The sequence below is a fragment of the Alternaria arborescens genome, assembly GCF_004154835.1.
Source record: "Alternaria arborescens strain FERA 675 chromosome Unknown contig_1, whole genome shotgun sequence".
In the NCBI taxonomy this organism is placed as follows: domain Eukaryota; kingdom Fungi; phylum Ascomycota; class Dothideomycetes; order Pleosporales; family Pleosporaceae; genus Alternaria; species Alternaria arborescens.
The window spans coordinates 1,389,933-1,416,746 of NW_021167856.1; the positions used below are offsets into that span (position 1 = coordinate 1,389,933).

The 26,814-nt window shown below is 51.7% G+C and overlaps 14 protein-coding genes across 14 annotated transcripts; 9 read left to right on the forward strand and 5 right to left on the reverse strand.

The window, feature by feature from the left end:
- Positions 1-893: 893 nt before the first annotated feature.
- On the forward strand, positions 894-1,154 carry AA0111_g525 (hypothetical protein; the record flags this gene model as incomplete). The annotated part of the gene is made up of 1 exon (XM_028651341.1): positions 894-1,154. The coding sequence occupies one exon, from the start codon at positions 894-896 to the stop codon at positions 1,152-1,154; it is 261 nt and encodes an 86-aa protein (XP_028512116.1).
- A 985-nt stretch (positions 1,155-2,139) lies between these two features.
- Positions 2,140-2,867, forward strand: AA0111_g526 (hypothetical protein; the record flags this gene model as incomplete). The annotated part of the gene is made up of 2 exons (XM_028651352.1): positions 2,140-2,526; positions 2,577-2,867. 2 exons carry the CDS (start codon positions 2,140-2,142, stop codon positions 2,865-2,867), a joined length of 678 nt encoding a protein of 225 aa, XP_028512113.1.
- Positions 2,868-3,565: 698 nt separating this feature from the next.
- Positions 3,566-6,901, reverse strand: AA0111_g527 (hypothetical protein; the record flags this gene model as incomplete). The annotated part of the gene is made up of 5 exons (XM_028651363.1): positions 3,566-3,637; positions 3,695-5,043; positions 5,090-5,603; positions 5,650-6,479; positions 6,613-6,901. 5 exons carry the CDS (start codon positions 6,899-6,901, stop codon positions 3,566-3,568), a joined length of 3,054 nt encoding a protein of 1,017 aa, XP_028512114.1.
- A 464-nt stretch (positions 6,902-7,365) lies between these two features.
- Positions 7,366-8,883, reverse strand: AA0111_g528 (Mitochondrial chaperone; the record flags this gene model as incomplete). The annotated part of the gene is made up of 2 exons (XM_028651374.1): positions 7,366-8,709; positions 8,770-8,883. The coding sequence occupies 2 exons, from the start codon at positions 8,881-8,883 to the stop codon at positions 7,366-7,368; spliced, it is 1,458 nt and encodes a 485-aa protein (XP_028512064.1).
- Positions 8,884-9,729: 846 nt separating this feature from the next.
- Positions 9,730-10,870, forward strand: AA0111_g529 (hypothetical protein; the record flags this gene model as incomplete). Its single annotated transcript, XM_028651385.1, has 3 exons — positions 9,730-9,742; positions 9,795-10,330; positions 10,379-10,870. The coding sequence occupies 3 exons, from the start codon at positions 9,730-9,732 to the stop codon at positions 10,868-10,870; spliced, it is 1,041 nt and encodes a 346-aa protein (XP_028512117.1).
- A 348-nt stretch (positions 10,871-11,218) lies between these two features.
- Positions 11,219-12,520, forward strand: AA0111_g530 (hypothetical protein; the record flags this gene model as incomplete). The annotated part of the gene is made up of 3 exons (XM_028651397.1): positions 11,219-11,236; positions 11,625-11,823; positions 11,880-12,520. The coding sequence occupies 3 exons, from the start codon at positions 11,219-11,221 to the stop codon at positions 12,518-12,520; spliced, it is 858 nt and encodes a 285-aa protein (XP_028511728.1).
- Positions 12,521-13,057: 537 nt separating this feature from the next.
- AA0111_g531 (hypothetical protein) lies at positions 13,058-13,546 on the reverse strand (the record flags this gene model as incomplete). The annotated part of the gene is made up of 1 exon (XM_028651408.1): positions 13,058-13,546. The coding sequence occupies one exon, from the start codon at positions 13,544-13,546 to the stop codon at positions 13,058-13,060; it is 489 nt and encodes a 162-aa protein (XP_028511727.1).
- A 601-nt stretch (positions 13,547-14,147) lies between these two features.
- On the forward strand, positions 14,148-15,688 carry AA0111_g532 (Eukaryotic translation initiation factor 3 subunit L; the record flags this gene model as incomplete). Its single annotated transcript, XM_028651417.1, has 3 exons — positions 14,148-14,468; positions 14,519-15,556; positions 15,608-15,688. 3 exons carry the CDS (start codon positions 14,148-14,150, stop codon positions 15,686-15,688), a joined length of 1,440 nt encoding a protein of 479 aa, XP_028511730.1.
- Positions 15,689-16,617: 929 nt separating this feature from the next.
- On the forward strand, positions 16,618-17,502 carry AA0111_g533 (hypothetical protein; the record flags this gene model as incomplete). The annotated part of the gene is made up of 1 exon (XM_028651428.1): positions 16,618-17,502. The coding sequence occupies one exon, from the start codon at positions 16,618-16,620 to the stop codon at positions 17,500-17,502; it is 885 nt and encodes a 294-aa protein (XP_028511729.1).
- Positions 17,503-19,055: 1,553 nt separating this feature from the next.
- Positions 19,056-20,807, reverse strand: AA0111_g534 (hypothetical protein; the record flags this gene model as incomplete). The annotated part of the gene is made up of 1 exon (XM_028651439.1): positions 19,056-20,807. One exon carries the CDS (start codon positions 20,805-20,807, stop codon positions 19,056-19,058), a length of 1,752 nt encoding a protein of 583 aa, XP_028511724.1.
- A 366-nt stretch (positions 20,808-21,173) lies between these two features.
- On the forward strand, positions 21,174-21,711 carry AA0111_g535 (hypothetical protein; the record flags this gene model as incomplete). The annotated part of the gene is made up of 3 exons (XM_028651450.1): positions 21,174-21,246; positions 21,294-21,607; positions 21,658-21,711. 3 exons carry the CDS (start codon positions 21,174-21,176, stop codon positions 21,709-21,711), a joined length of 441 nt encoding a protein of 146 aa, XP_028511723.1.
- Positions 21,712-21,945: 234 nt separating this feature from the next.
- AA0111_g536 (hypothetical protein) lies at positions 21,946-22,817 on the reverse strand (the record flags this gene model as incomplete). The annotated part of the gene is made up of 2 exons (XM_028651461.1): positions 21,946-22,478; positions 22,550-22,817. The coding sequence occupies 2 exons, from the start codon at positions 22,815-22,817 to the stop codon at positions 21,946-21,948; spliced, it is 801 nt and encodes a 266-aa protein (XP_028511726.1).
- Positions 22,818-23,254: 437 nt separating this feature from the next.
- On the forward strand, positions 23,255-24,194 carry AA0111_g537 (hypothetical protein; the record flags this gene model as incomplete). Its single annotated transcript, XM_028651472.1, has 4 exons — positions 23,255-23,623; positions 23,676-23,785; positions 23,833-23,872; positions 23,922-24,194. The coding sequence occupies 4 exons, from the start codon at positions 23,255-23,257 to the stop codon at positions 24,192-24,194; spliced, it is 792 nt and encodes a 263-aa protein (XP_028511725.1).
- A 705-nt stretch (positions 24,195-24,899) lies between these two features.
- Positions 24,900-25,877, forward strand: AA0111_g538 (hypothetical protein; the record flags this gene model as incomplete). The annotated part of the gene is made up of 2 exons (XM_028651483.1): positions 24,900-24,939; positions 25,003-25,877. 2 exons carry the CDS (start codon positions 24,900-24,902, stop codon positions 25,875-25,877), a joined length of 915 nt encoding a protein of 304 aa, XP_028511722.1.
- Between the last annotated feature and the right edge of the window lie 937 nt (positions 25,878-26,814).

Genomic DNA, 26,814 nt, shown 5'->3' on the forward strand with positions numbered 1-26,814 from the left:
AGGCGCATGCAGGAACGTGGCCGTTCTTCGGCTGTCTGATGCCTACCTAGGTGCTAGCCTGTTTCTGGTGAGGGATGCGAGTTTTCAGGGTAAGATGCGACAGCCTTGGCGCGGACTTCATGCCACCTCTCAATCCTTGAAATTCGTGGCATGTCCGCTTCTTTATGCGCGCTGCTGACGGCTATACTTCTTTCTATGTTCAATCGCGAATTACAGTGGACAATCTCCTTATGAGGGCTGGTGACAGCCATGCCCTTTTCCATGGCTAATCGCGATTTTGAGGAACTGCTATACTCCTTTCGATGGTTTCTTGCGAGTCAAAAGGTATGGACGGCTCAGTGGTGCAGATGTCTCGCAAAAGAGGCCCGAAGCTTAATGACTCTCTGAAACTCCACAGTGATTGCAGGCATGTGAAGTGTTACTTATTCTGCGCTGTTCCATCCTAACACGCAACTGGGCTGGATTTCTCTATTGATCCGTACTCTGGAGTTCTGTCTTACTTGAGTGGTTTTGAAAGTTTTTGGCTAATCACAGATCATTTGAGGGCGACTGTACAATGTAGCGTCGGCGCTTTGGTGCAATCCATGCATCATCCCAAGTGTCCTAATCTTCTTCTATTGCCCAATCTTTAGGTTGAAGTCTCAAAATTATTGCTAACACATCTCCTCGATCCGCTCGATGTGCCCTGTAGCACTCATGAGACTCCACACGTCCTGTTCGCTCTGAGCCTCCACTCTGTCCATTAAGCACTTCATAAGGTCTCTCAATACAATGCCTAGAGTCTCTACCGGCTTCAACGCATCCGATTTGCTCTGAAGAGCAAATAAGTCAACAACCAATCGTCTAAGGGCGCAGGGACGAGTTGTCTTTTGGTACGCCACAAGCATTAGCTGATGACGAGCTTTGTCCGTCATTTTCAAGCTGCATTCGACGATGTCTTGACGCACGACCTGCAAGAATTTGATGTCTCCGAGGGTTTCGCCCACATTGTGCGCAAGAACCAATCTGAAGCAGCGAAGTGCGTCATCTCCCTTGTCCGCCCTATAGACTGGGATAGTACATCCGTAGAGCCACTGGACGTATACGTCGAAACCATCGGCATCGATATCATTAAGACTGGCGGTATCAAGGAAGTTCGACGGGATCCACCTTGAATGACATGTGGGACAAGTTTTGTTGTTCTCGAACCATTGTTTCATACAACCTCGATGCAGATTGTTTCCACATGTCTTGCAGTACGCCAGGCTTTGAACCAAGACATCAAGACCTTCGTGACAGATGACACACTCGCCTTCAGTGTCTTTGCGCACAGTCTGGTACTGGTTCTTGAAGAAGGTGGATTGCTTGCAAAGCATGTCTTGATGCGCCGAAAACAGGCGACGCTTTGGGCCTACGTATAGGCAAAGGAGTTTACCACCAAATCTGAACTGGTTAGTGTATGATGACAATGGGAGAGCATGGATTGCTTGCAAGATAGGTGAATGCTTCTTTGCTTTGCTGGCTGTGCCGCGAGTTTGGCTGACAGTCATTGGATCTTGCGTTGGCTCGGCTTTTCGAGCTCTGATGCTGACAATGGAAATAATCCTCTAGGGAGCCAGGTCGTTGCATGGTGAGGTAGGGCCTGTCAAGAGTGTAGTATCGAAGCGCGAGTAAGACTAGCCGCCTTGTCGCGGTCCAAAATAAGCCTGTAAGCTCATTGTGAGGTGATGGAGATGGGAACGACATTGCAATGAAGGGCAGGCGAGGAGCGGTGAAGTGAGGCCTGAGCTGTGAGATTCTGAGCTCGCGGAACCATGGCTTTGCAAACAACCCGTACAGCATCATTGCTTTCTAGGATCGTCGCACCTTCCTTGAGCTCTCACCGTCTGCACCGCTAGCATTGCTAGCTCACGTCATATCAAACACACGCACACTCCCCGTAGAGCTACTTTTTCACTCTTTATGATCATCACTCCTCGTCAAACTTCATGCTCACCACTTCATATTTGCAGAACTCATCGCTCCTCAGCGCCTAGCGCGCACGACTACTGTACCTACATCTCACGTACCATGCCAGTAACTACAAGACTCAAACGACAGGAATGACCATCCTCTACATCTGACAATCGCCTCGAATTAGGAGTCCAACGCACTGCAAAGATGACGACGAACACTGACACCAGCCCCATGGACATCGACTTTGACAAGGTTCCAACAGCCATCGACACCAAACAGTGCCCTGAATCACCTGGAAAGAGCGATTCCGGGGATAGTGACAAGAGCACTCTTTCCTACACCGATGACTTTGAGAGGCTGCCTTCGAGCGGGCCGACCAGCCATGCTCATATCATCGACATTGAGGATTACACTACATCTATGAAGGATGAAGGAATACTCAAACTTCAAGATGCGATCGTCACTACTCTCTTCAACGTGACACTGATCACACTCAGATCCTTCGTCAACCCCACAGTCAACGCCTTCAAGGCTGTGTTTGGTACGAAGGATGTACAGTTGGTCATCTGGCGCAAGGGCCTCGAGGTCTTTGTGAGTCGTCACATCTTCTACTAGAGCTATATTCACTGATTTTCTTGTAGATTGGCACCTTCGAACACCACAAGTCAATGAAATTATACCGCTTCGAGCATGTCGCCGGCTTCCTGATCGGCTACGATGGATCTTGGCACCTCAAGGTCACAGCTAGGAACGCCTACTCCGCCCCCAAGTGGCCAGATGTTTGGGCTGGCAAGTTCGAGTGCCACGGTGGTGTTGCAAAGATGACGATCGAGAATGAGGAGGTGAACATGGCGAAGCGAGCCTCGATCCTGGCATCAACAGTGATCAGCGGCAGGTATTGGGAGCTGAAGGCTGATATCAAGATGACTTGATCGTGTGCAGAGCAAGATGCGGTAGTCGTATTAAGGAGAGAAAGATCAGCAGAAATTCGTTAGGAGGATATAATCTGGGATGTATTTGGGGCGCATGTCACGCAATGTTTCTAGCACATGGAGCCTTGTGAGGAGGGAGCAGGTTACCGCAGTATTGTCATGAAGGAAGATACCTCAGTGGGTGATGATGTCTCATACCTTGACACAGAACTCTAAAGATAACTAAAATACCACCCATTCAGCCGTCATACTTCTTGGTGCTTCTAAGATAGACCCTCTCTACGCTACCCTTTCATCGGACGATGATTCATTCAACACTATTCCACGGTGAGCTTACCATCTTTTTGGATGCTTCGAGTTAGTGGTGCAGTCAGGGAGGCCAAATATATAGAATTGTATGATGATATCCTTTTGATGTTGCAGCGAAATACAGAGAAAGGTAGACTAGACGACGAACGAATTAGTAGAAAGCAGGTGTATCTTTTAATTGGTTCACATCCAAGTCATTCGAGGAAGTAAAAAATGAATTCATGTTATCCAACGACGCCTTATGATGATAGCAGATCGCGTGCGTTATTCAAAACACTCGAGCGATTGATGTGGTGTATCCAACAACATGTCTATCTCTAAACTGCTCCAAACGCCGGTCATCCAATGCATATGCCAATGCTAGTAACGTCAATGCGTGTATCATAGAATCACCACCTTCCGGGCCCGAAAGTTCCTCCTTTTGGCACTTCCTTGTAGGGACAGGCTTGCCAGTCACAACCCTATAAACATGTTAGCAAACTGTATCAAGAAAGACCATGTGATTGTGAGCAACGTACCTGCTTGTAGACCTCCGTACCCCACCATTTAAAGTTACTCATCCAACCGGGGTACACAATGCCAAAGAAGATGACGACGACACCAAACGCAAGACCAGAGTCCAAGGCCGCGCTAAGCATCATGTTGTACTTCTTCCACCACGCGTTCTTCCGGTTCCGAATCTCGTAGTTGAAGATGTAGCAGACGATTGCCCAAACGGAGAAGTTAAGCCCAGTGGCTGGCGGAATCCAACTCAGACTACCGAACACAACGGCAAGGTTGACTTTACTAAGAATAGATTTGCGGTCTCCGCGGGCGAGCCACCAGATTATGACGGGTGCAATAGCGCCAACAGGGAAGGCCCAGATCAGGTGTTGGTAGAGTGCGCCTGGGCCGAAGAACTTTCCTGGTCCAACAACACCCCAAAGTATACTTCCGTTGAAGTGTACGCGGGCGATTGGACAGTTGAAGCCGTTGATAGCCTGTGGTGTGCAGATACCTGGGATGTAATTTAGCATCCAGTTGAGCACACCAATCTGCGTCAGACTGGAAACAATGGTGACAGAAAGCTGAAGCTTGAAGAGGATTTTGGGAGGAATCTTCATGTAGTGACCAAGCTTCAAATCTGAAGCAAACTTCAGACCCTGTGTGGATGAGATATAGCCAAAGGTCGTGAAGACCATGTTTGCGACGGGCCGACCGGGGAAGACAACGCCACAGATCAGTTGGCAGATAAGGTAGATGCTACTTTGTTGGTTCGTGATGGCCATAACGATGCCAATGGGGACGAAGAGAACCGCGCCAATGCCGAGAGCTAGCAAGAGACCGTACCAGGGTAAGTGGACAGGGTAGTACTCGACGACGAACATGCCGACAGCGGCCATGCTAATGCCTGTTAGAAGATACCAGGTAAGTGGCACATCCTCATATTTGCGCATGAGACGGTTGTGCACGTCTTCCGCGGACAGTAGGTCTTCCACGTCCGGTTCTGACGTCGTACTCGGCCTATGTCGGAGCATTGCAGGTGAGCCCGGACGATTGTTAGCATCGGATCCGTTCACTAATGGCTGGTAGTCCTGAGCCGACTCCTTACGAATCTCAGCCCAGGAGCGACGCCATTGCCTCCAGATATCCTTTCCGTACCATAGCCCAGTGTGCGAAAGCAGAGCGGTAAGACCGGCAAATTGCAGGGCGTAGCTCAATACGTAGGTAATCGGAAGATAGACACGACTGTATTGTTTGTAGGCTTCTTCGTCGAAGAGGAAGTTCTCGGTCAAGATCTTGCTGACGTCGTACGGCTTTCCACGATTGTCCCATACGGCGGATGAGAGGATGGGCATGTACGAAGAGTAAAGGACGTTCTTGTAGTCTGTATCTGTTAGCGCAGGTGATCATAATCTTTTGGGAATACTTACACATGATTGGGGCTGCGATCCACATAACCATTACAAGTCCTCCAAGGATGTTCATGGCAGCCCAGAATGGGGTGATCAAGGGAGAACCAATGTACGCAATTTGCGCCCAATCGAAAGTCACTGGGAATAATCCAAGGCCAGACGAGATTCCAAATAAATTAGCGACGACAACGCTCTTTGGCGCGAACCAGGTGATCACATTGAAATAACTCAATGCTGGGAACAGGAGACCAGGTAGGAAGTAAAATGCGACGGACCCCAGAAATATGCGCTTGAAGAATTTTCGTGGAGCCATGGTCCAGCCATCGGCAGGCTTGTTCTCATCTTTGTGCAACGCGGTAAACATAGCGGTGGATACCAGCGTGCTTGGCCATATCATACCGCTGGGCCGGACCAAATAACGTCTAGTAATGCCGGCAAGGGAGTAGCCCAGTATTTGGGTGGAGAGGATGAGCAGTACCTGATACATGATGCCGAGGTCTTGCTTGTAGAACTTGACCTGCTCGACGATGACCTTGCGAACGTTAGCATATACCTCTCCTCTTCACCAATACACTTACATCAGTTGCAAAGGCAAAGCCAAAGGATACATTGCTGCTGACGTATACGCAACAGTGTTCCTTTTCGTTCCAGCGGCCTTGAGCAAGCCAGAGCCGTAGTCGACGTGCCCAGGTGACTTTGTTCTGTGATGATTGGGGGTGGTGTGAGGTTGTTTGAGCGCAACCATCGATGAAGGTTTCTTCAGGGTCGTCGTGTCGTTTTAGAAGTTGGTCCCATAGCAGACCGAGAGGATGAACAAGTAGTAGTGCAATAATAGGAGTAAGGCTAACGCTAGGGTATCGTAGGGAGAAGAACAAGTTGGTTGAAGAACCAGCAATGGAAAACAGAATCGACAGGAACCACATGCGCGGGGTATCAATAGACAGAGACAGGTTGTCAGTAGCAGCAACGGATGCCCTGACTTGAGCGTAGGGCGAGTTATCGGACGGATTACCCTTCATATCGTGTAGGTCGTCGTCGGAAGATTCATTGTCGTCTAGCGTACCGCTCGAAGAGGTTGAGTTGTCAAACAGTGGCGCACCAGCTGTAGAAGGATCGAGGCCGCTGGCGTTGAACCTCGCTTCGAAACGACATTCTTCCTGGCCGCTGGAGGCTACACCAAGCGTCGTGCTGCTACGATCAGCGTCACCCGTCCTACGACGTGACTTGCTAGTGCTTGAAAGGATTGGTTCACTCCGTATCGAATCATCGTGGTTGTGATCCGAGAGTAACGTGGGTTCACTATGCGAAAGTCTGCTCTTTCCTTTTTTCTTTCTTGACTCATTGACTACGTTGTTCTCATCAGACTCCTCTGGACTGGAAGAAAAAATAGGCAGGCCGCCATATGACCCTGGGGTCGAAGTTAGCACGTGTAGCGAATGAGATTCCGTGCATCTTGTGCATCGTGGGACTTATGCACGCGTCCAGAGCCGAGGGGGCGATTAACGACCATGGCGCTTGACAGCAGTCAATAGCTTGCTTACCTGTTCCCTGCGCCGGGCTCGATCTCACCAGAAGAGGTACTCTTGACATTGCCTTCTTGACGGATCGTGTAGGACTATCGGGGCGACCAGCTGGCAGATCAAGATCGTCATCAGAAGTCGTTTCGGATGTGGCTATGTTCCTTGCTTTCTTTGCTTTCCCAGGCAAAACCTGCAACTCGTAGCTGCCTTGAGAGACGGAAAGAGGGTCGTGTCGCGTGGTTCCAGAAGAAGAATGGACGGACGAGGGAGCAAGCGACGAAGATGACCCGCACCCGTCCTCGTTAGCCATATGTATGGGTGGGTGTGCGGCCAGGGGCGCGTGTACAAGTGTTCCCGTTTGTCGCGCCAAAGCGGCCTCGCGCGACGTTCGGAATCAAATGATCAGATAAAATCGCACGCTGCCATGTGTTGGGCCGTAATGTTCCCGATGATCTGATTAGATGGAAGCGCGGAAAACGGTCCAGAATTAGGTCAATGATGTATTATTACTGGAGTCATCCAATAAAGAGTGCAGTGTCGACGCAGTGTCTTCACGGTAAGCGGTTAGATCCGGGCGACGATGTGGAGTTCCCAGCGAAAAGGCTCCCACGCTCCCGCGCGCGCGAGCCGCCTGCATATCATCACACGCCTGCATGCCTCATTATCCTGGTACACTCACGGATCAACACTCTCTTGACAGCTGCATGTCCGCGCGGACAGAGCCGCAGCGTTTGCAGTCGGAATTTTACATTGTTTCTACAGAAGTGCGAATGCTCAATGTGACGTCACCTGGCTCACATCAACGTGACCCGGGATACCCACGTGGTTCTCGGCTTTGCGACCAGCGGTGAGGCCCTCAACCATTGCAATAGCGCCCTCAGTGTCGTCCTTGTTGTAAAGAAACAACCCCTGTAGCGCTGCAGTGCTCACCGAGTCGATAAGGCCCAACTCTCTGACTCTAGCCATAAATCTCTGCTTCGCTTCCCCGCCTGCATCGAATTCTGCATAGAATCGGTCCCAGAGCTGCTCGATCTGATACTCAGTTGCTTCACCGAGCCTCACCGTCATATCCACGCGGCCGGGTCGAACGAGCGCTTCGTCCAGTCTCTCGACATGATTCGTCGTCAGGAAGATGATGCGCTCTTCAGCACTAGCTACACCGTCAAGAGCGTTGAGCAGTCCAGAGAAGGTGACGGAGTGGCTAGCAAATCCGTCTGCGCCAGGCGTCTTGCGGTTCATGAATGCGACATCAACATCTTCCAGCAGCACTACCGTCCGTCGCGGGACCTTAGTCAGCAGGTGGTTCAATCTGTCGTCTGTCAGGCCGCGCTCGCTGACGTTCAGAATGGCAATATTGAAGTCAAGATGGCCTGCAACAGCTTGAATGAAGGAGCTCTTTCCGGTACCCGGGGGCCCGTAGAGCAGATAGCCTCGCCTGTACGGTATGCCACGGTCCAAGTACCACTTGCGTGATGAGATGAAAGCCTCCATGTCCTCTACGATGCGCTCCTTGACACCGCGCTCAAGGACGACGGAGTCTAGGGGCCGCTTTCGCTTGGCATCTCCAAAGGGCTGCCACATGGTACCCATGGAGTTGTATATGACAGTCTTGCCTTCCTGTGACTGTTGGTATATTTGGTGCGCCTCGGCGAAGATGTCTTCGAAGATGTCGCGATGCGAGTAGAGAGTCGTGAGGTTGATCGTCTCGAAGGGTACGCCATCTTTGACGTTCAGACTATTGCGCTCTCGCTGCCTGTCCACGAGGATGAAAGCGTTCTTGTAGCGCAGAAAGTGCTTGCCCGGGCCTGGCACGAAGGAGAAGTGGGCAGCGTGTGAGGGCCCGTCTTGCGGCGTGTACGTCTGGACTTGGAGGTGGTGCATGCGCGGATCAATGCGATTGAGCACTCTGGAGAGGACACCATTTTGAACCAGTGGTCTAGCACCAGCTTGCTGTGCCCTGTGGTAGTTGGTCATCCATTGGAGGACCCACGGATAGGCGTCGTCATGGCGAGTTATTTCTAGATCGACCAGCATGCGGCGGCGTACGAAGGCAGCGCCATGTTGGAGACCTTTTTGGCCAGTCCGTGCCGCAACCCCAAGCGCTGCGAGACCGAAGCCCTATGGCATCAGTGAGCACATGTTCCAGAAAGCATGCATCGGCCCCAAGGTGAATCATACGGCGGTGAAGAAAGGGTTGTCGGTGATTTGCGAAAAAGGAGAGCTGAGACCAGGGCTGCCACCGCCGGCAGTGATCTGCTTGGCCAGCTGGTGTTGAGGCGTGTTGGGTTCCATGAGCTGCTGAGAGGCGCGCCTGTCCAGAAATTTGATACGCCATGGACGCTAGCGCGGGAACGACGCTGCCGCGCCGCGTCCTATCATGTCGTACGGCAAACAGCCATGAGTGGTACAGCGCTCGCCTGCAACGTGGAGTTTTGATAAGGAGGCATCTTGTCACACCGTTGTGTTCATGATGTAAACGCCGCAAAAAAGAAAAAAAAGACATTGCTGCCGTCATGGTCAAGACGCCTGACGCAGCTGCACGAGCAATCCGGGGTCGCGTCGCGGAAGGCTATCCATGGCGCTTTCCCAGCACTGCGGAGAGGTGGAGCGCCTAGGCGAGCTTGGACCTGGCGCCCCCCGTCACTGATAACTATCACAGCCTGCCCAATTCACAAAATCCTAATCCTGAACCACTCCACGAAGGCATCTTCGGCTCGGAGCGTTTTGCTCTTCTTCGCCCTTGCGCCATGGCTACAGTAACCATAGGCAGATCCTATTTCGACGCCCTTCTACGAAAGTGAGTGCTCATGCTACTTGAGCTATGGTAATGCGCCAGACTGTTTGCTGATGGAATTTGTAGGGCTGAATTCGTCAGTATTGCCCAGGCCGTAGCTGTCCACCCGTTCTTCACAGAACTGACTCTGTTTGACAGCATACCTCCACTCAGCCTGTCAGCTACGGCACTGATCTGTCGAATAATGTCACCATCAGCAAAGCAGAACATGAGTACATGGTGCGTGGTCTCCATGTCAAAACCGCCCAGAGTTTCCATTTTGTCTTCCTAGTCTTTCTCGCTCATTCTTATCCTTGCTCTTGTCGTCTGGATGCTAATGATGGACTTGCTCACAGATTCAAGCCATGCGCGAATACCGTATGTACACCACTGCCCTGACTCAACACTACTTGTCTCTAACCATGGATAGATCTCCTCAAGAGCGCCCTGTTTCGTGGAGGCCTGACGACCGAGACCTTGGAGACATTGTTACAAGGCGAGAACGGCGTTTCGAGTGACGCACCATTAAGCTATGACTACGTGTCGGAGCACACACCTGCCGAATCAAGAGCCACTCCTGTAGCTGCACCTACTTCATTTCACTACCGACCAGAGTCGGATCACACAGCTGTCAGCCACGGTCTCCAGCCTAGACCTTCACAATCGCTCCATCGAATCGTCAGCTATGGCGTATCTGAGTCCTTCACAGGGGACCCACAAGACGACGACGAAGACCAGGAGCCAATTTCAGGTCGCCGTGTACCACTCCATGATCAGCGAACTGTACTGATCACCAACCTCTCTGAGCGTACCACACATAAAGACTTGGCCGGAATTGTCCGTGGTGGAAGACTCCTCGACATCTTCCTCCGCAACGACCGATCTGCTACCATCTCGTTCGTTGAAGGGGCCGCGGATTTTCTGGCTTATGCAAAGCGCAACGATATCTACCTGCATATGAAGAGGGTAAGTCATGCGCCATCAGAATAAGATGACGAAAACTAATCATGTCAGCTTGAGTTCCGTTGGAGCGACCGACAGTTCCACGTGCCACCGCATGTGTCCAACAAAATCGCTGGCGGCGCCACGCGGAACCTGGTGGTAAGAGGGGTTGCAGGCAAAGTCACCACAGATCAGATCCGTGAACAACTTGATCACATCCACAACCTCATCGTGGTTGACGTATACTTCAGAAACGGCGATGCATACGTCTCGACCAACTCGATTCACAATGCTCTGTTCGCCAGGACATGCATGATGTCGCGTAGCATATACAAAGGCACGCGCATCGAGTACTATCCAGATGAATGCGCTGGACCGTTACCTCAACCCAAGAAGACCCAGGTTCCCGTCGCGCGTATGCCTACCAAATCTGCGCCTGTGGTCAACCAGTATGCTATTCTGGACACTGGTTCTAACGATGGATCTGAGTCTGAAGAGGAGTCGTACAGGACCCATGGTGTACAGGTTGATGGTTACCATTGGGCTGACGCTGTCGTAGCATAAGCGGCTTTTATGGAGGCTCGCTGCCTATCGTAGCCCGGCGTACCCCATGGGTTCGGTGAGAAGCTACAGTGTCTTGATCGGGCCTTCCACTCATACTAAGTTTCTTCGCGTTGCGGCATTTTTCGAACAGACTAGATTATATCTCTTACATGAGAGGGCGTCGATCGAATTCCGAAGGAATTCTGATCCAGTTGTCAAGAGCGGAGGTAATGCCGATGGGAGTGGTAGTACGGATATGTTGTCGAGAAACAGGTCATGTCGTATAGCTGGTCGACAGTACATTTCTCGACAGGTGTTGGGAGGAGTATGTTTCTTTCCTATATAGATACCCCTCGATTACTTCAAACCATGATCCTTGCTTACAAGGTATGACGATGTCAAGCCGGAGGAGTGCTGTGATCAACGCTGCTTATCAAGATGTTGAGCATCCTTGACTACATGGGCAGAAAGCTTGTCCTGTTTAGCGAGCACTAGCCTTGCATTGATGTGCATGCGTCAGATGTAACTATGTCATACGTCTGATGAGGCGCACTCCAACGATGCCAACCTCACTGCAGCAATTGTGCTAACCTTACGGAGCAGTATTAACATATTTCATCGTATAAGGCATGGCGCCAACGATCAAAGTGGCTGTTATCCAACTTCACCCGAAGGTATCTCATGCTTACCCCACACTGCATTACACATCTCATCATCGCTTCCTACACTCGCTACCATCACTCAACAACTCCAGCCATTTACTAATATTGATTAGCCCTTGCAACCAGAAATTAATTTCAGCAAGGCTGTCGAGTTTGTACGCTCGGCAGCATCGCAAGGTGCTCAACTCGCCGTCTTGCCAGAGTACCATCTCACGAATTGGAAACCGAATGATCCAGAGTTCCTAGCCGTCGTTGAACAATGTGAAGGTTACCTAGAGAAGTACTGCAAGTTAGCCAAAGAGTGTAACATCTGTAAATTCCACCAACCCCTCATCTCTCCATCGACCAAACTAAGTCGTCTTATCCAGCCATCGTCCCCGGAACGATAGTAGAGTCCCATAAAGAGAACTCTGCCGAAGAAGACAGGCTCCTAAATGTGTGTTATTTTATCTCACCCTCTGGCGAGATAGCAGGAAAATACATCAAGAAAAACCTCTGGGGCCCCGAACGCGACCATCTCACAGGCTCAGGCCACTCTCCCCATGAAGTCTTCGACACACCTGTCGGAAAAGTCGGTCTGCTGATCTGCTGGGATCTCGCCTTTCCCGAAGCCTTCCGCGAACTCATCGCCCAAGGCGCTCAGATCATCATCATCCCGACATTCTGGACCCTCAACGACTGCAACGCCGCGGGTCTCGCGCGTAATCCTGCTGCTGAGGCACTTTTCCTCGACTCCATGTTGACGGCACGCGCGTTTGAGAATACTTGTGCGGTCGTTTTTGCGAATGCGGGGGGTCCGCCTGGAAAGGGATATGCGGGGTTGAGTCAAGTCACCGTGCCGTTTGTTGGAGCTTTAGGAAAGTTGGGAGGAGCAGGAGAGGACATGTGTGTTGTTGATTTGGATATGCAGATTCTAGAGGATGCTGAGAGTAACTATCAGGTTAGGTCGGATATTGCGAGGGGTGATTGGCACTACGTGTATAGGCATTCGAAGGAGGGGAAGCTTTGAGAACCAGTGGACTTAGAAATTGTCAGTTCAGTGTGAATCCGCAAACTTCTTCATTGGTGTTAGTTCTCTACTCGATGCTTTTGTGTCTGTGAGCTTTGAGCAACCTATGCACATACTTTGGAGTCTGGATGATTATGGGGATTTTACTAGTCCGTATCTGGTAAGTTTCTCTACTGGTGTCAACAAACGTCGTGGAACCGAATTGGATGAAGTGCATTGATTAAAAAGCATTCTGTGCGATCTAGACTAGCATCCAAACGCCTCAGAGATCGAAAGAAGTGGTATAAGACGAAAGCTTCAGAAAGACACCCAGTAAACTCCTACCCACGATAAACACTGGTAGCGATAGGGTGCCTAATCGCGCCCAGCGCGCCAGCCCCTTCCCAAATTGTTCGAACGCCGATCATCTTGGGTTGTAGCGCGATTGTTCAGCGCCAATCCGTTGACCCGGGTCCCAAATGCAAATACCTCAGCTCTTCACATGGCGCGCGTGGTCTGTGGTTCTTCGCGGCCGCATGTCTGGATCCGTCTCTTGTTTCAACTTCCGCCACTACCACTGGCTTCACTGTCCGACCTCTCGTTCTTGCAGACGTAGCCCATCTCACTTGTAGTGACGCCGTGTTCATCCGTGCTCCAAGTCTCGCCTACGACAATGATCCTTGTTTTTCCTTTTTGCAGGAACTTCTCCTCGTCTCTTGCCAGAATAGCTGCGTTCTCTTTTACATATATCTTCTTGTAGAACTCTTGGAAACGACGTTCGCTGTCAAAGGTCATTTCTGCGATGCAGTCACAGTCGAGTTCCATCATTTCGCCCCTTAACATCAGAGGTGGTCGGTCTGGATTTGCCGGTCCACCGAAACCCTTCCGGCTAATCCGCGCGAGGTAACGACGTTTGAACTCGATCGGCCAGCACGTCGCGAGGAGAGAATGGGCCAGAGGTATGTGCGTGTGCTCATAGTGGTCTCTGAATTCTTCCGAGGTGAGATTGGGGTTGCGGGTGACGAAGAGGACGATGGTGTAGGTCATGATGGCGGGTAATAAGCGAGTCACAGCGCGGATATAACGATGAGGCGCTGCGACGAGAGCTGTAGCGTGGATGGTAGAGACAGTAGAGTTTTGACAGCGGCTGTGAATGCAGGTGGCTTCCAGAAGCTCCACGGATAGGGGACGGCGGGCTTTTGTAGTTTATCAGCCACATGCGATGCGAAGACATCATAACATGCACCGAGCGCGCCTAAAGCCTCCGTTATTGATTCACCATGAATGCGCGCATACTAGGGCGAAACTACGGACCCGGCGCCGTTGAATTGCATGGGCTCGCCAGACTTGCTCACGCCATCGCGGTGCACCAAGACTGAGGTGGATGCCGGTGAATCGAATCAGGACGAGTGCACGATAGAGGCCAACCGTGAGGGTTGAGTGGAGTGGATTCTGGCGCGGCGCCCCTCCCTCGGTGTTGATCCCAGTCGCGCCTGCACTTGCGAGTGCTTGGGTGCTATCGATAGCAGACTGACGCTAGCAAGCGCACAGAACGCCAAATTTCGCGGCAAGGCGGGGAGCAGCACCACGACACGACATTCACCCCCCCTAAAGCACCCGTGTGCCGTCGCCCAAACGAATACCCATCATGAGTCTGCGCGAGCGTGTTCCGCCGCAGTACCAGAACGGCGAGGCTGCCAGGCGCGCCCCGGATGACGACTCAGACGTCGAGGAGGAGGCCATGGCGAACGACTACCGGGAGCAGGTCCAATACGACGGCATGGAGGACCTCGACCGCATGCCCTCGATCAACAGCAACCAGGACATCCACGCGCAACTGCAGGCTGCGGCAACCCCCCTCGAATTCCAGGCCACACTAGAGACCAAGTTTGCGAGTTACGACAGCTACTGCAACCTCTTCCACTACATCCTGAACTCCGAGGGTCCCGTCGACCTGGAAGTGCCAAACGTAAGGAACCTGGGTCAGTAGGCACATGGCAGGGCTAACACTGCGGATAGTACTACTGGGCCTGGGATGTGATCGACGAGTTCATCTACCAGTTCAACAGCTTCTGCAGCTACCGCCAACGGGTCGCCCAGAAGAACGAGAACGAGGAGGAGATTGCGCTCCTGCGCGAGAACCCAAACACATGGGGCTGCTACAGTGTCCTCAACGTCCTGTACTCGCTCATCCAGCGGTCACAGATTAGCGAGCAGCTCGCGGCCATGAAGCGGGGCGAAGACGCGAGTCTGTACGCTGGCGAGTACGGCAACAGGCCGCTTTACAAGATGTTGGGATACTTCTCCATCATCGGTCTGCTCCGCGTGCACTGCCTGCTCGGAGACTTCAGCCTGGCGCTGAAGACGCTCGACGACATTGAGCTTAACAAGAAGGCCATGTTCGCCCGTGTCATGGCCGCACACTTCACCACATACTACTACGTCGGATTCTCGTACATGATGATGCGACGATACTCGGATGCCATCCGCATGTTCAGCCACATCCTCGTCTACGTCTCACGGACAAAGAACTTCCAGAAGAACGCACAGTACGACTCGATCACCAAGAAGAACGACCAGATGTACGCACTTGTCGCCATTTGCGTAGCGTTCCAGCCCACCAGGCTCGATGACACCATTCACACTGCTCTGAGGGAGAAGTACGGAGAGCAGTTTAACAGGCTGCAGCGCGGTGGCCCTGAATCTCTCCCTCTCTTCGAGGAGCTGTTCCGCACCGCCTGCCCCAAGTTCATCAGCCCCACACCCCCCGACTTCGACAACCCAGAGGTCAACATCGACCCCGTGGAGCACCACCTCCGCATCTTCATGGACGAGGTCAAGAACAACATGATGTCGCCCACCGTCAAGAGTTACCTCAAGCTCTACACAACCATGGATCTTAAGAAGCTCGCTGGATTCTTGGAGGTTGAGCCAGAGAAGCTGAGGTGCTGGTTGCTTGTCAACAAGCAGAGGAGCAGGCAGATAAGGTGGGCCGAGGGCGGTCTGCTGGATGGTGATATCATCCAAGCTAGCGATCTCGACTACGCCATGGAGGGTGTAAGTACAAACATAATCGAAATGAGAGATACATCTGTTAACAACTACCAGGACCTTATTCACGTTTCAGAGGCAAAGGTCGGCAGGAGGCTTGTCGACTGGTACCTCCGCAACTTGGCCAGGACGTACTAGGCTATCACGAGTGTTTTCTGAGAGCGACTATTCACATTCGGGGCTTAGCCACAATAGAGCATTGCGCTTGGAGTTGGAGGAATATACGGCGTGCATCCAAAAGCGTGTTTGCGACATCTGAAGATACGCTTAGGCAAAGGCAAGGCGATTATAGGGGCCCAGGGCTGGGTTATTCATGGCTGGGGGAGCCTGTCCGCCGTGAGCGAGGAGCGGGCCGAAGGAAGGACAGGATGAGCGAGCGAACAATGGGCTTGCACAATACCAAATAAACTTTTCCGACTTTCAAACACACGTCTTGGAAGCGATTCAAATGTGGATGCGTGAATCCTTACAACTCCATCGTGTTCATCGCACCGTATACGAGGGAAAAACCGAACAGGTATAGACATAACAAGCTTTACCTTGCAGCCTACGTTATCTTCTAATAAGATAACCTATTAAGATTAACAGTATTGTAGTCTTCTAGGTTTTTAATCTATATCTATATAGCTCTCTGTATGCTCTTTTGTAGTAGGAAAGAGTACTCCTAAAGAAGAAGTTTGTTCTTTCTCTTTGATACAGTGATCGTGTGGGGAAGCAAGGGTCTCAAGGGCTTTGCAACAGAGTGGTACATGCTAGCGCAGTGGGTTGGACGGGACGGCACCTGAGCAAGCTTCGCTTCTACTCGACCAACACCATCCAAACATAGTCGGCAAGCAGATTCCGGTTAAAGCGCAAACACGCGTTCGGGGCAAGCACGTCCGACAAGATCATGGCAACCAAGTGAATGTTCTTGCCCCTCTCGGTCGCTCGTGCGCTCCGCTGATGCACTTTCCATCCATGTCCTTGGACAACACCCACCACGCCCAACATCTCCCTTCACCGACTACCACCAGTTACGTTATAAGTAGACGTTAAAAGATAGCACATCTCTCACCCACACCACTGCAATGGCTCCCGATCTGAATACCGTGCCTGTATCGCCCCATCCGGGTCCTGCTAACACAAGCAACCCGTCGACCTCACAGCCGGCGTCAGGCTCGCTGTCACGTCGAACATCCGCAACAGTCTCAAGGCGGGCGTCACAGATGGCTATGAGCCCCCCACCGCTGCCTCTTGCATCACCCGGAGGTACCCTGCCACCGCCCGTACATTCAACATCACAACATGGACACAGCTTCCCGCCCCTCAGTCCCAGCGCGAGTGGCTACGTCCAGGCGAGCGTCGACTCTGCAGGCGTTCCCATGAGACACCCACGCCCCATGACGCCAGCAGAGATGCATCTCGAGCTCGAAAAGGAACAAGAGGCAGTTGTCAACCGTCTGACGCGTGAGCTCTCGGCTCTACGCGCACATTCTGCTTCTGTAGCCTCCAACACCTCCATGTCAAGCACCGCAGACTCATCCGTCGCCCATGCCGAAGCCTCAACCGGTCCGATGCATCCCACGTCCTCCCGCCGCCACCGCAGTTCTTCGAGCGTCTCCCGTAGCGGTCTGCCACCGGGCTACATCCCACATCGCTACTCCATCTCCTCGCAACCCGCGACCGGCGATCCTAATCAGCGAGATCACCGTAGCTCGAGTGTCGTTAGCACCCCACGCTACGAGGAAGTTGCACAACACAAGGCGGAGTTGGAAGAAGTCAAAAAGGAAAATGAAGCCCTGAAGCAACGCATTCGTGATCTTGAGCGTCAGATCAGGGGCAACAATGATGCTGATGGACAGAGGGGTAGGAGGGGTGCACCACAATCTCAGAGCAGCGGGGTTGGCAATGCTTCTGATAATACCCAAGTTCCTGCTAATGCAACAGCAGTCCCCGAAGAAAGCAGTCGATAGATTGAGAGTTCCGTAGGTACTGCGAGGCGTATTGATAGCATACGCTATGCTCACGATGCATTTGAGATGAGATGGAAGAACCATCGAGTATCAGTTACACAAGCCATTGTCGTCATTCATTCCGAGCAATTGAGTAGGTATGCACAACATACACCTTACTCCAATTCTACTATCGGTCAGTCAAACAAGCAGATGAGATAGATATTACATTGATAATTAAGATAACCATCAAGTCCTTATTCATAGTCCTCAAATCTCCTACATTCCTCCTTATCCTATCTGAACACCCTTATCAGATGCTTGCTTCTTCTGCACAAGGCGGGTGCTGCAGATCCAGAGCTAACGCCGCTGATCCTCACATATGCGCCTAACGGACCATATCCCAGTGTCGATCCGTTTTCCACGGCATATCACTTTTGCGGGATTTGAATGACATGTGTGTACGACACATCGTGGCGTACTTGACAGGCATGCGTTTAATGCCTCGTGCTGGGATGCCTGAGAGGACGGGATGGGATGGGGTGACATTGGATGTAAGCAAGGTAAACCCCGCGTACGTCATCAGGACGAGGCACGGGTCGAAGGGTGCTACAGACAGCTTGCATTTAACGGGATAAAGGTAGGTATACGTAAGATTGGATAGCTGAGTTGGTTCCAAATAGCTCTTATTTGTGATTCTTCTTGCGAGAGACAAAGTGTTGCTATTGATCCTCACTGGCACACATCTTGTTACTATACATTCGATATCGCATACCTTGAATCTCAAATATCATCCAAGTTCTGAAGCAAAATGACATGGCTCGCCAATCTCCGGGATAAAATGAGTAGCAGCACAGAGAAGCGAAGGAATAGCAGACAATTTGACGATACTCCTAGTACGTACACCTACGCATTCTCTCCATACCCTCACTCTTACGCCCTCTTGTTAACATCGTAACCAGCTCTTGCACCGAGTCCGACTACGTCAGCAACTACATCCGATAAGCCAGCCCCCCCGCCAATCAACCCCTTGCCCCTAACCTCCACTCCCGCATCTTCAAATCTCACGTCTGCTTCTCCGCTGTCGGAAGTTCAAAAACCTGCCTTGTACCACACACCCACCGACATCATCACCGCGACAGAAAAAGGTATGATAAGTGGTGCCCTCTGCGCCACAATGCCGAGCTCCTCATCTACGGCTTCAAGCCAGAAACATGATTCTGAAGCGAGGGATGTGGCGGCGGATGCAGAGGAAGAAACGACTCCTGTATTAACGAGGGCTGAAGAGGCGTGTGTTGGAGAGGGGAGGAAGGGTAGTTGGGCCGGTGGAGAGAGGGAAGGGGGTAGGTGTGTCATGTTTAAAGGAGTTGATGTGTAAGTATCGAGGCCGGATAGGACGATGCAAGAGGCTACACAGAGACTGGAATGCTCAGAAGTAATGTACGATAGAATTGAGAGACTTTTGACAGTCTCAGAGTATGCGAGGGACAGGCTCTCAAGGGAAGACGTGAGCCCATAGTAATCAAAGAGTGCGCAAGGCAATAAGAATACCATGATCACTCTCGTCGCGTGCATCAAACTCTCCTGCTACCCGTCATCTTCCTGTTCTCACTATGACGCTTAGCCTTCAAAGCGTCTCGTCTCCTCTTCTTCCACGCCCTGTTCAAATCTCCCCGGTTCTCCCAGAACCATCTTTTGAACTCGCTCTCAGGCTCTTGCTCGTTTGCGCCGGTAGCCACATCGTCCTCGTCTTCTTCCGCAACGCCGGCTAGCTTGCTGGCATTCGCTCGCGTGTTGTGAGACAATCTTTGTTCAGCAAGTGAGTCTACGTCGTCCATGTCCTCGTCGTCGTCAGCTTCCTGGCTGTTCTTGCGCCAGTCGAAGGAGAAGCGGCGGCCAATGGCAGCAGTGTCTGGGGTAGGTGCTGCACTTCGTAGACCTCTCCACTCGATGTCTCTTTGCGTAAAGGGCGTGGTAGGAGCTCCCTCAGTGGGCTCGCCGTCGGCTTCCATGATGTCCTCGTTGTTGTCGAAGAAGCTGAAGGATGTGTCAATCGGAGTGAGCTTCTTGGTGGGGGTTGACGTCGCGCCATCAGCGGGCTTTGCACGCTTGAACAGTGCTTCAAGCGGGTGGACTTCTTTCTCTGATGTCATGGTAGGCTGAGCCTCTTCGGGGGTTTTCTTGCTCTTAGCGACTGGGGCTGGAGAAGATGCAGATGATTCGGGCTCTGATTCCTCCTTCTCCTCTTCCTCTTCCTCTTCCTCTGAATCAGAGTCGGAAGAGTCCTCATCTTCCGAAGAAGACGAAACCACTGATGATTCATCGTCTTCAGATTCAGACGATGATGGGGGAGGTGTAGCTTTCTTCTTCTTCTGGTCCTTGGATGTAGACGAAGATTTTGCTGTACCATCAATCCAGGCTCTTTGAGCTTCTGAAGGCGCATCTACCAACTCCAAAGCCCTCCTAGCCTTGGCCTTTCCAGTCTCAGGCTCGACGACAACACCGTCCTCATCTACCCACCCCTGTCCATTGACATAGTCGACTGCAGGCTTCGTCGATAGCGCCACCTGTGGTTGTTTCAAGAAGCTGGGGGTCTTGATGTTCTTCTCAAACTCATGGATTACCACGTCTCGGTTGGACTTGTTCTTTTCCTTCTTCTCTTTCTTCCCTTTCTTCTCGTCCTTGTGCGCAACCTCTGTCGCGGCAACAGGCGTCAGCTTCGCCTTGAAGAGCACCTCAGGCTCTTTGGTGTACTTGGAGTGCTTGCGCTCCTTCTTCGCTTCCTTTCTGGCCTCCTTGTCGCTTTTGTCCTTTTTATCCTTCCGGTCTTTCTTATTCTTGGGCGCTGGTTCGGTCCATCCACGCTTGACCTTCCTGTCCTCTGGTAGCTCAACGCCGTCCAGTACGCCCTGCTCCTTCCCCTTCTTCTTGTCCTTCTTTTCTTTTTTCTCCTTCTTCTCCTTCTTGTCCTTCTTTGCGCGTTTGGACGGTCGTTCGGCGTCCGAGACGTCTTCGACAGCGTCGCCCACCAGAGATTTGCGCTTCTCAGGTTTCGCCATTTCTATGCGCACTTTGGAGCCTCTCAAGATTGTGCCGTTCAGCTTCTTCTTGATCTTTTGAGCTTCGGTCTCGGGTAGCTCTACGTAGCCGAAGCCTTTTTCGGGAAATGTGGCGACGGTATGGTATGAGATGTTTTGCGCAGAGGGAAGGATAGACGGCGCGATGTAGACCTTGAGCAGATCGGGGCGAAAAGGCGTAATGTGCAGGCGAACGATCTTGCTTTCGGGTTGCGCTTCGGGAGAATTAGCCGCTTGTGCTGCTGGCATTGGGTCGCAAGTTTTGCGCGCGTGCGACAGATGTAGATGACTGCGCGCAAAGGCTTCAGGGGACCTCAATCAAAGAAGATATGCTACAAGCTTGACCGGCGCTTGTAAGCGTCGTGTTGGAGTGTCGGGGCCGGAGGGGAAAGGAAAATGCTTAGCGCGAGCAAGGGACCCAGCTCTCTGGTGTTAGCGCGAATGCGGGCGGAGGTTTGGAGCTCCACTCGTCTATTGATCCATTGGATACTCATCGCGACTGCACTGGGATAAAGGTCTAGAAGCAGGACATATAGACATCCCTTCGACGATTCGGTTGCTTCATCATCTACACGAACCTCTACGTCTTCTGCCGTTGATCGCCATCGACCCACGATGAGGAGACCACCATACCTCCTCTTCCTTCTCCTAACATTCCTCTCGTCCCTCTCCTTATCGCTCGCAGCCAGTATGTCTCGCCTCTCCCATGCTCAGAAACTCGCTGATATGGTGTAGCACCCACATCGTTTTGCAAATGCACCTGCTTTGGCAACAGCACCATTGTAGCGCTCGATGCGCCGTCCACAACCAAGAAACCCGCCGCCCTTGAATTAAAACCCCGCGCCTCCAAGAAAACATGCAACGACTGCAACCGTCAGTTCTGCCTCGGCTACGGCTTCTGCGCTGGAGAGAAAGAGGAGAACGTGCTCACAACATGCTTCCAGCGGGATTCTGCGAAAGACCAGGCAGTGGTCTTTGTGTTTATCGGGGCGACAGTGGGGCTCTTGGGGTGGGCAGCTTTACGGCCTTGGGTCGAGGGATGGAGAGAGGTACGTGCATGTGAGCGAGACCGGGTAGATGGTAGACTGACTGAAGGCAGCGTGCACGAGAACGACGAAGCTATATCCCAGTGGCTGGTCAAGGAAACCAGTGAGCGATGCGCTTGGTTTGTCAGGCTGAGAAGCATTCAACTTCGATATGGATTGAACGTGCAATATAGACATGAAGCTGAGATGCCCAAGACAATCGTGGACTCCTTCATGACTCTGAAGAACTCCATCATGCAAACATCTAATGTGACAGCAATGTACAAGCTGAGGTCGTATATGGTACACCGAAGCGTCTGGCTTCGCGCTCCGCCGGATTCCTCCCCTATTCTTTCTTACATCTACTCCTTCTTGGATCCGCCCTTCATCCATCCAAACCATCCCTTGCCGGTTTCCTCGACCTTGTGTACTGCCTTCTCTGCTGCGTTGTCCAGAGGGCCTCCGACTACTGGTGTTGATGACGTCGAGGCTGTGAATGTGGATGTGGTGTCGTGTGCCCTGGCCTCTTGCACTGCAGCAGCAATGCCCAGGTTTGTGTTTCCTTGCGCTTCCTGGCGCTTAATCTCCTCTACAGCGAGTCTCCTCTGCTCTGCGATTGCCTGCTCCTCCTTCCAGTCACCGTGCAGCCACCACAGCAGCTTTGAAGGGGCCTTTCGCTCCGCCTTCTTCCTCTCAAACGCTTCTTGCTCCTCGGCGATACCTGTGACGAGTGCGGATTGTGCGGGTGTGGCGGTTCCTGATGCGACCGCAGAACGGGCAAGTTCGAGGATCTTGGCCTGGGCTTGTTCTTCTTGGGCGAAGTAAATTGCTCGTTTCCGTCGATTGTAGACGATCATGTCACCTATTGAGAAGACTGCGAGGACACCAACGCAACCTGTGTAGACAATTAGCATCTCTGCTATTCTGTGACCAGTGTAGCCATTGGCCCGCCATGTGCCCACATACCCGTTGCAAATATCAAGCCGTAGACGGTAAATCTATGCGCCGCATCCGCCGCCATTCTGCCGTACAGATACATGTAATCCCACCTCGTGACCTGTGCCATCTTCGCCCTGTTTGCAGCCTCTCTTAACCGCTTGACTTTCTGCTGTGGCGTTTCATTTTTCGGTGCGGGATCTGCGAATTGCAGCGTTGTTGCCCGCCCGCCAGGTCTTGTGTGCGCCCACACTCCGGTGGCTGTGAATCGCGTTGAGTCCTTTGGTGACTTCGACATGATGCGTGGGAGAAGCACTCGAGAGTCAAGTGTTGTGGTTGTGAAGGGAGGATGTCGTGAAGATTGCGGAGCGGGATATCGAATGATTCGACGATTTCCAAAAGTTGAGATGGACTAGGGTTCGATGCGGAGATTTCCGCCCATCTACCCGCTAACGTCCATCGTCAGCCGTACCAAGCTAAAATGCTAATTCCATCTATCTCATGCATGCATCAGACGGTCGCTAATGCATTCATTTTCAGATTGTGGAAAGAGACAGCATGCGTAGCGCAGTCCGACGATTGCTTCTTCCCTTACATTCTCATTGATCTAAGCGCAAACAGCACGCGCCATGTGCCGTCATTCACGCGTCCAGCTAACATCAAACTACCACCACTCTAGCATTTCTTATTTCCCCTAATACCATCAGCTTGAGGAGTCAGACTGCCATCAAAATCATGGCGGATAATATCAGCCAGAACCTCGATCTCGAAAAGATCTTGGCTACACTCGCAAACCTTCCAAAACCAGAGGCTCAGCAATACCAGGATCAGCAACAGCCATACGAGCCCAACCAGAGTCACCAAGGATATCAAGACGCTCAGCAAATTTACTCCTCTGGACAAAGCAACACATATCAGCAACCTGCTGATCCACGACTGGCTGGTCGTTCGGCTCTACAACATCGACAGCCGCCTCCCAAGCCACAGGACAGAGTCTCCTCCCCTTTCATTGATCCTTCAACAATCACGGAATGGAAGCAAGGCCTGCGTTGTGTGAGCAAGATAGCTTCTCAGAATCCCGAATTTGCTCCTGCCGTCCGTAAGGTAGGCTATACACCCTGTATAAATCAGCATACAATGCTTACGTAGAAGTTAGTTGATGAAAGACCAAGAGTCAAACGTCAAGTCTTGGGAGTCCGGGCGCAAGAATCTCATTGATGAGCACAAGTTCAAGCGGGAGAATGAGCGAACTAATCGAGCTGCGTTGTAGGTAATCTGACCTTGTTCCCGTGATACTAGACTGACGTTCGTAGGTCTTTGCCAGGTCTTCTGGAAAACACACCTTTACTTCGCGTATTTCTCACTGTCTGATTCCCCATTCAATGATGCTGACAACACGTAGACACCAGAACGCGAAAGAGAAGAACTTGATCAATACGACGCCAAAGTATACCGAGCGTGTAAAGCCATGGTAGACTCGCAAACCTCATCACTCAAGGTCTTGGGCGTTCCCTTTTTTGGTGTGAAGCCGTATTTGGTAGTTGGCTCCAGCTACGATCCGACTGAAGTCACGGATCCGCAGTCAGCTCCAGTTAATGGTAAAATCTCAAAAGAGCAGCTCCTAGAATTACAACGGAAAATGCTGAACCATTTGATGGAGCTATATGGAGACTGAATGGAAGCAGTCTTGACGATGTTGGAAACATTGTTGGATGAAGACCAATGCTACTTTGTACGTATTGGCGGTGGGTCATCGGTTCTGGCCCGCTCAGGCGAGCATGACGAACGTTTCCCACAAGATTATGCTGATACAGCATCAGTATTCGAGAGCATCCCTGCTGTTACTATCTTGGCCTCAGTGTCCGATCAGAATAGACTTTCGCTCCTTCATCACATTTGATGTTGAGATTGAGCTTCCCATCCTCGTCTTTGGGTCGGGCAGTTTCTTTACATTGACCTTTCTTCGCTAGTCACCTTCGAGTACTGTTTGGACGTACTATCGGATTGCAGTAATGATGTCGGTTGCGCGTTGTCCTCCGTACAGCATACAAGAGTGTGGTGGTCACCACACTGAGCACGATTCACGTAAGTGCAAACGCACACGAATCTCCCATTCACCTCCAGGTAATATCCTCGACGCCATTGGTCCCCACCGAGGGAAATAAAGCTAGTCTCTGTTGACCGCGACCAAAGCACGTACAGCTCAATCTGTTATCATAACATTCCCTTTAGTATTTCCTTCTACAACTTTCTCACCTCATTACACTCATTAAAATCTCTCATCGTTCCCATACTCTTTTGCTGCTCACACTCGTTATCTCACTTCTACCCGCTACACCTTCAGTCGCTCGCTCGATCACAACCATATCTATTCAACAAGATGCATAGTATGCGTGCACTCGCCCTTGTCGCAGTTGTTGGTAAGCATACTCCAGTCCACATACTTGAGCGATTTTGCGTCCCAGCTGACTGACACTCAGCAGGTGCTGCCGCCGAAGCGAGTCAACAGGGTCACATCATGGAGCACATTCACGCTCCGGCTATGATTCCTCGCGACGACTGCACTGATCTTCCGAAGCTCTGCACCGATCCGGTGCTGTTGCGCGGACATGAGACCACTCTGACCTATCTATGTCCCGAGACCGAAGGCCCATCCACTGTCACCGCCACCACAACGCGTACCATCACCGTGACAGTAGACCTGACCTCTAGCGTTCCTGTTGTGGCTACCTCGGACAGTCAGACGCCTATGATAGAAGAGCCCACCACGACTGAGACGGTCAAGTCAACAACTCAGGTCACTGTCACCAAGTTTGTCACTAGAGTCACTGCTAGTACTACTTCGTCGTCTCTTTCCCCACCTACCATCACCTGGTCCTTCACAGCTATTCCTCCTGGCGTTGGCTCCACACCAGTGTCTTCTGTCAAGGTCCCTACATCTGGCGCCAGCAGCTCTTTCGAGTTATCCCCTAGCCATGTAATTAACAGCTCGTCTTTCGTTGCCTCTACATTCTCGACACCTACATCTAGCGCCAGTGGCTCTCTCGAGCACTTCCCTACTTATGTCATCGTCAACTCGTCTTCGATCGCCTCAACATCCTCGGTGGCTATTTTACCTTCCCTCAGTATCCATAGGCCCATCTACTGGAACCACACGATGGTTCACCACACTGGCGGTCATCACATTATCGATCACCCTACTCTGAACGTAGTAAGGGATGCCGAGGCCAAGTCCACCGAGACTGTCACTACTACCGCTGCGATCGCGACTGAGAGTAGAAAGGGTCAGGCAGGAGATACCCAGGCATCATTCATTGCGCTGTTCTTCGGTGTGTTGGCTGCCACCCTACTCATCTGAGAAAGCATGGATGGCTACTCCTGTTGGATACCTGTATGGTATTGTCATTAAAGGGAGATCTGAACAGCATGTACGATGATGTTACGATGAGACATGTGGGATGTTTTCACGAGATTCACGAAATGTATATTAGCATGATGCCGAGATGGTCTTATGAGGCGGACAGAGATATCCCACCCAACAGATACATAATTGGATGTGAATCGCTTGGGCTCTTGAATGACATGTGCTACAGATTGGTAGTTTGAGGATACTGGATCTACAAGGCGTAAGATTGGTCCAGCGTATTTGAGGATCTATTCGAAGAATATGGCCCATCAATGGTAACGTAGAGCACACACACCTGTGGTCGTGATTTAGCTCTTTTTGTGCGATGCAACTTCAAACCGTAGAAAACCTTGCTCCAACGCCGGAGTACGTCCTCTGACTGATTGTAGCTGCATGTTGATGGTAGAATCCAGAAGACGAGGTGCCTCGGATTCCAACTCTTTCAGCTCTTTCAAGGTCTTAACAAAGTCTAATCTTTCCTGCTCGAAGCTTCGAGATAAAACCTGCGCGCCCATCAGCGATGAATTTCATGGCCACAAGCGCTGTGGAATGATGGCGAGTTGGTAGACATGATGGTTCGAGGATCTGGGGGTCGTGCGCGTACCTGGGTAGCTTCGTGACCCAATGGCTGGCCAGACGCGCGACCGCGACGAACAGCCTCAGGCTAGCCTTCAAGACCACCTGCAGTCAGGCAAGCGGCATCTCCAACCACAGCTCACAAGATCACCACAACCACGGTCGGCTTCAATTGTCGCACCTCCCTGTCAAACACCAACGCGCGCAACAAAGCCATCCCGCCGACACGACGAGATCGACCGCTTCTGGAAATAATAGACCGCCTTTCCCGATAACGACAACATTCTGGAATAAGAAAGTCTCCAACACTCAC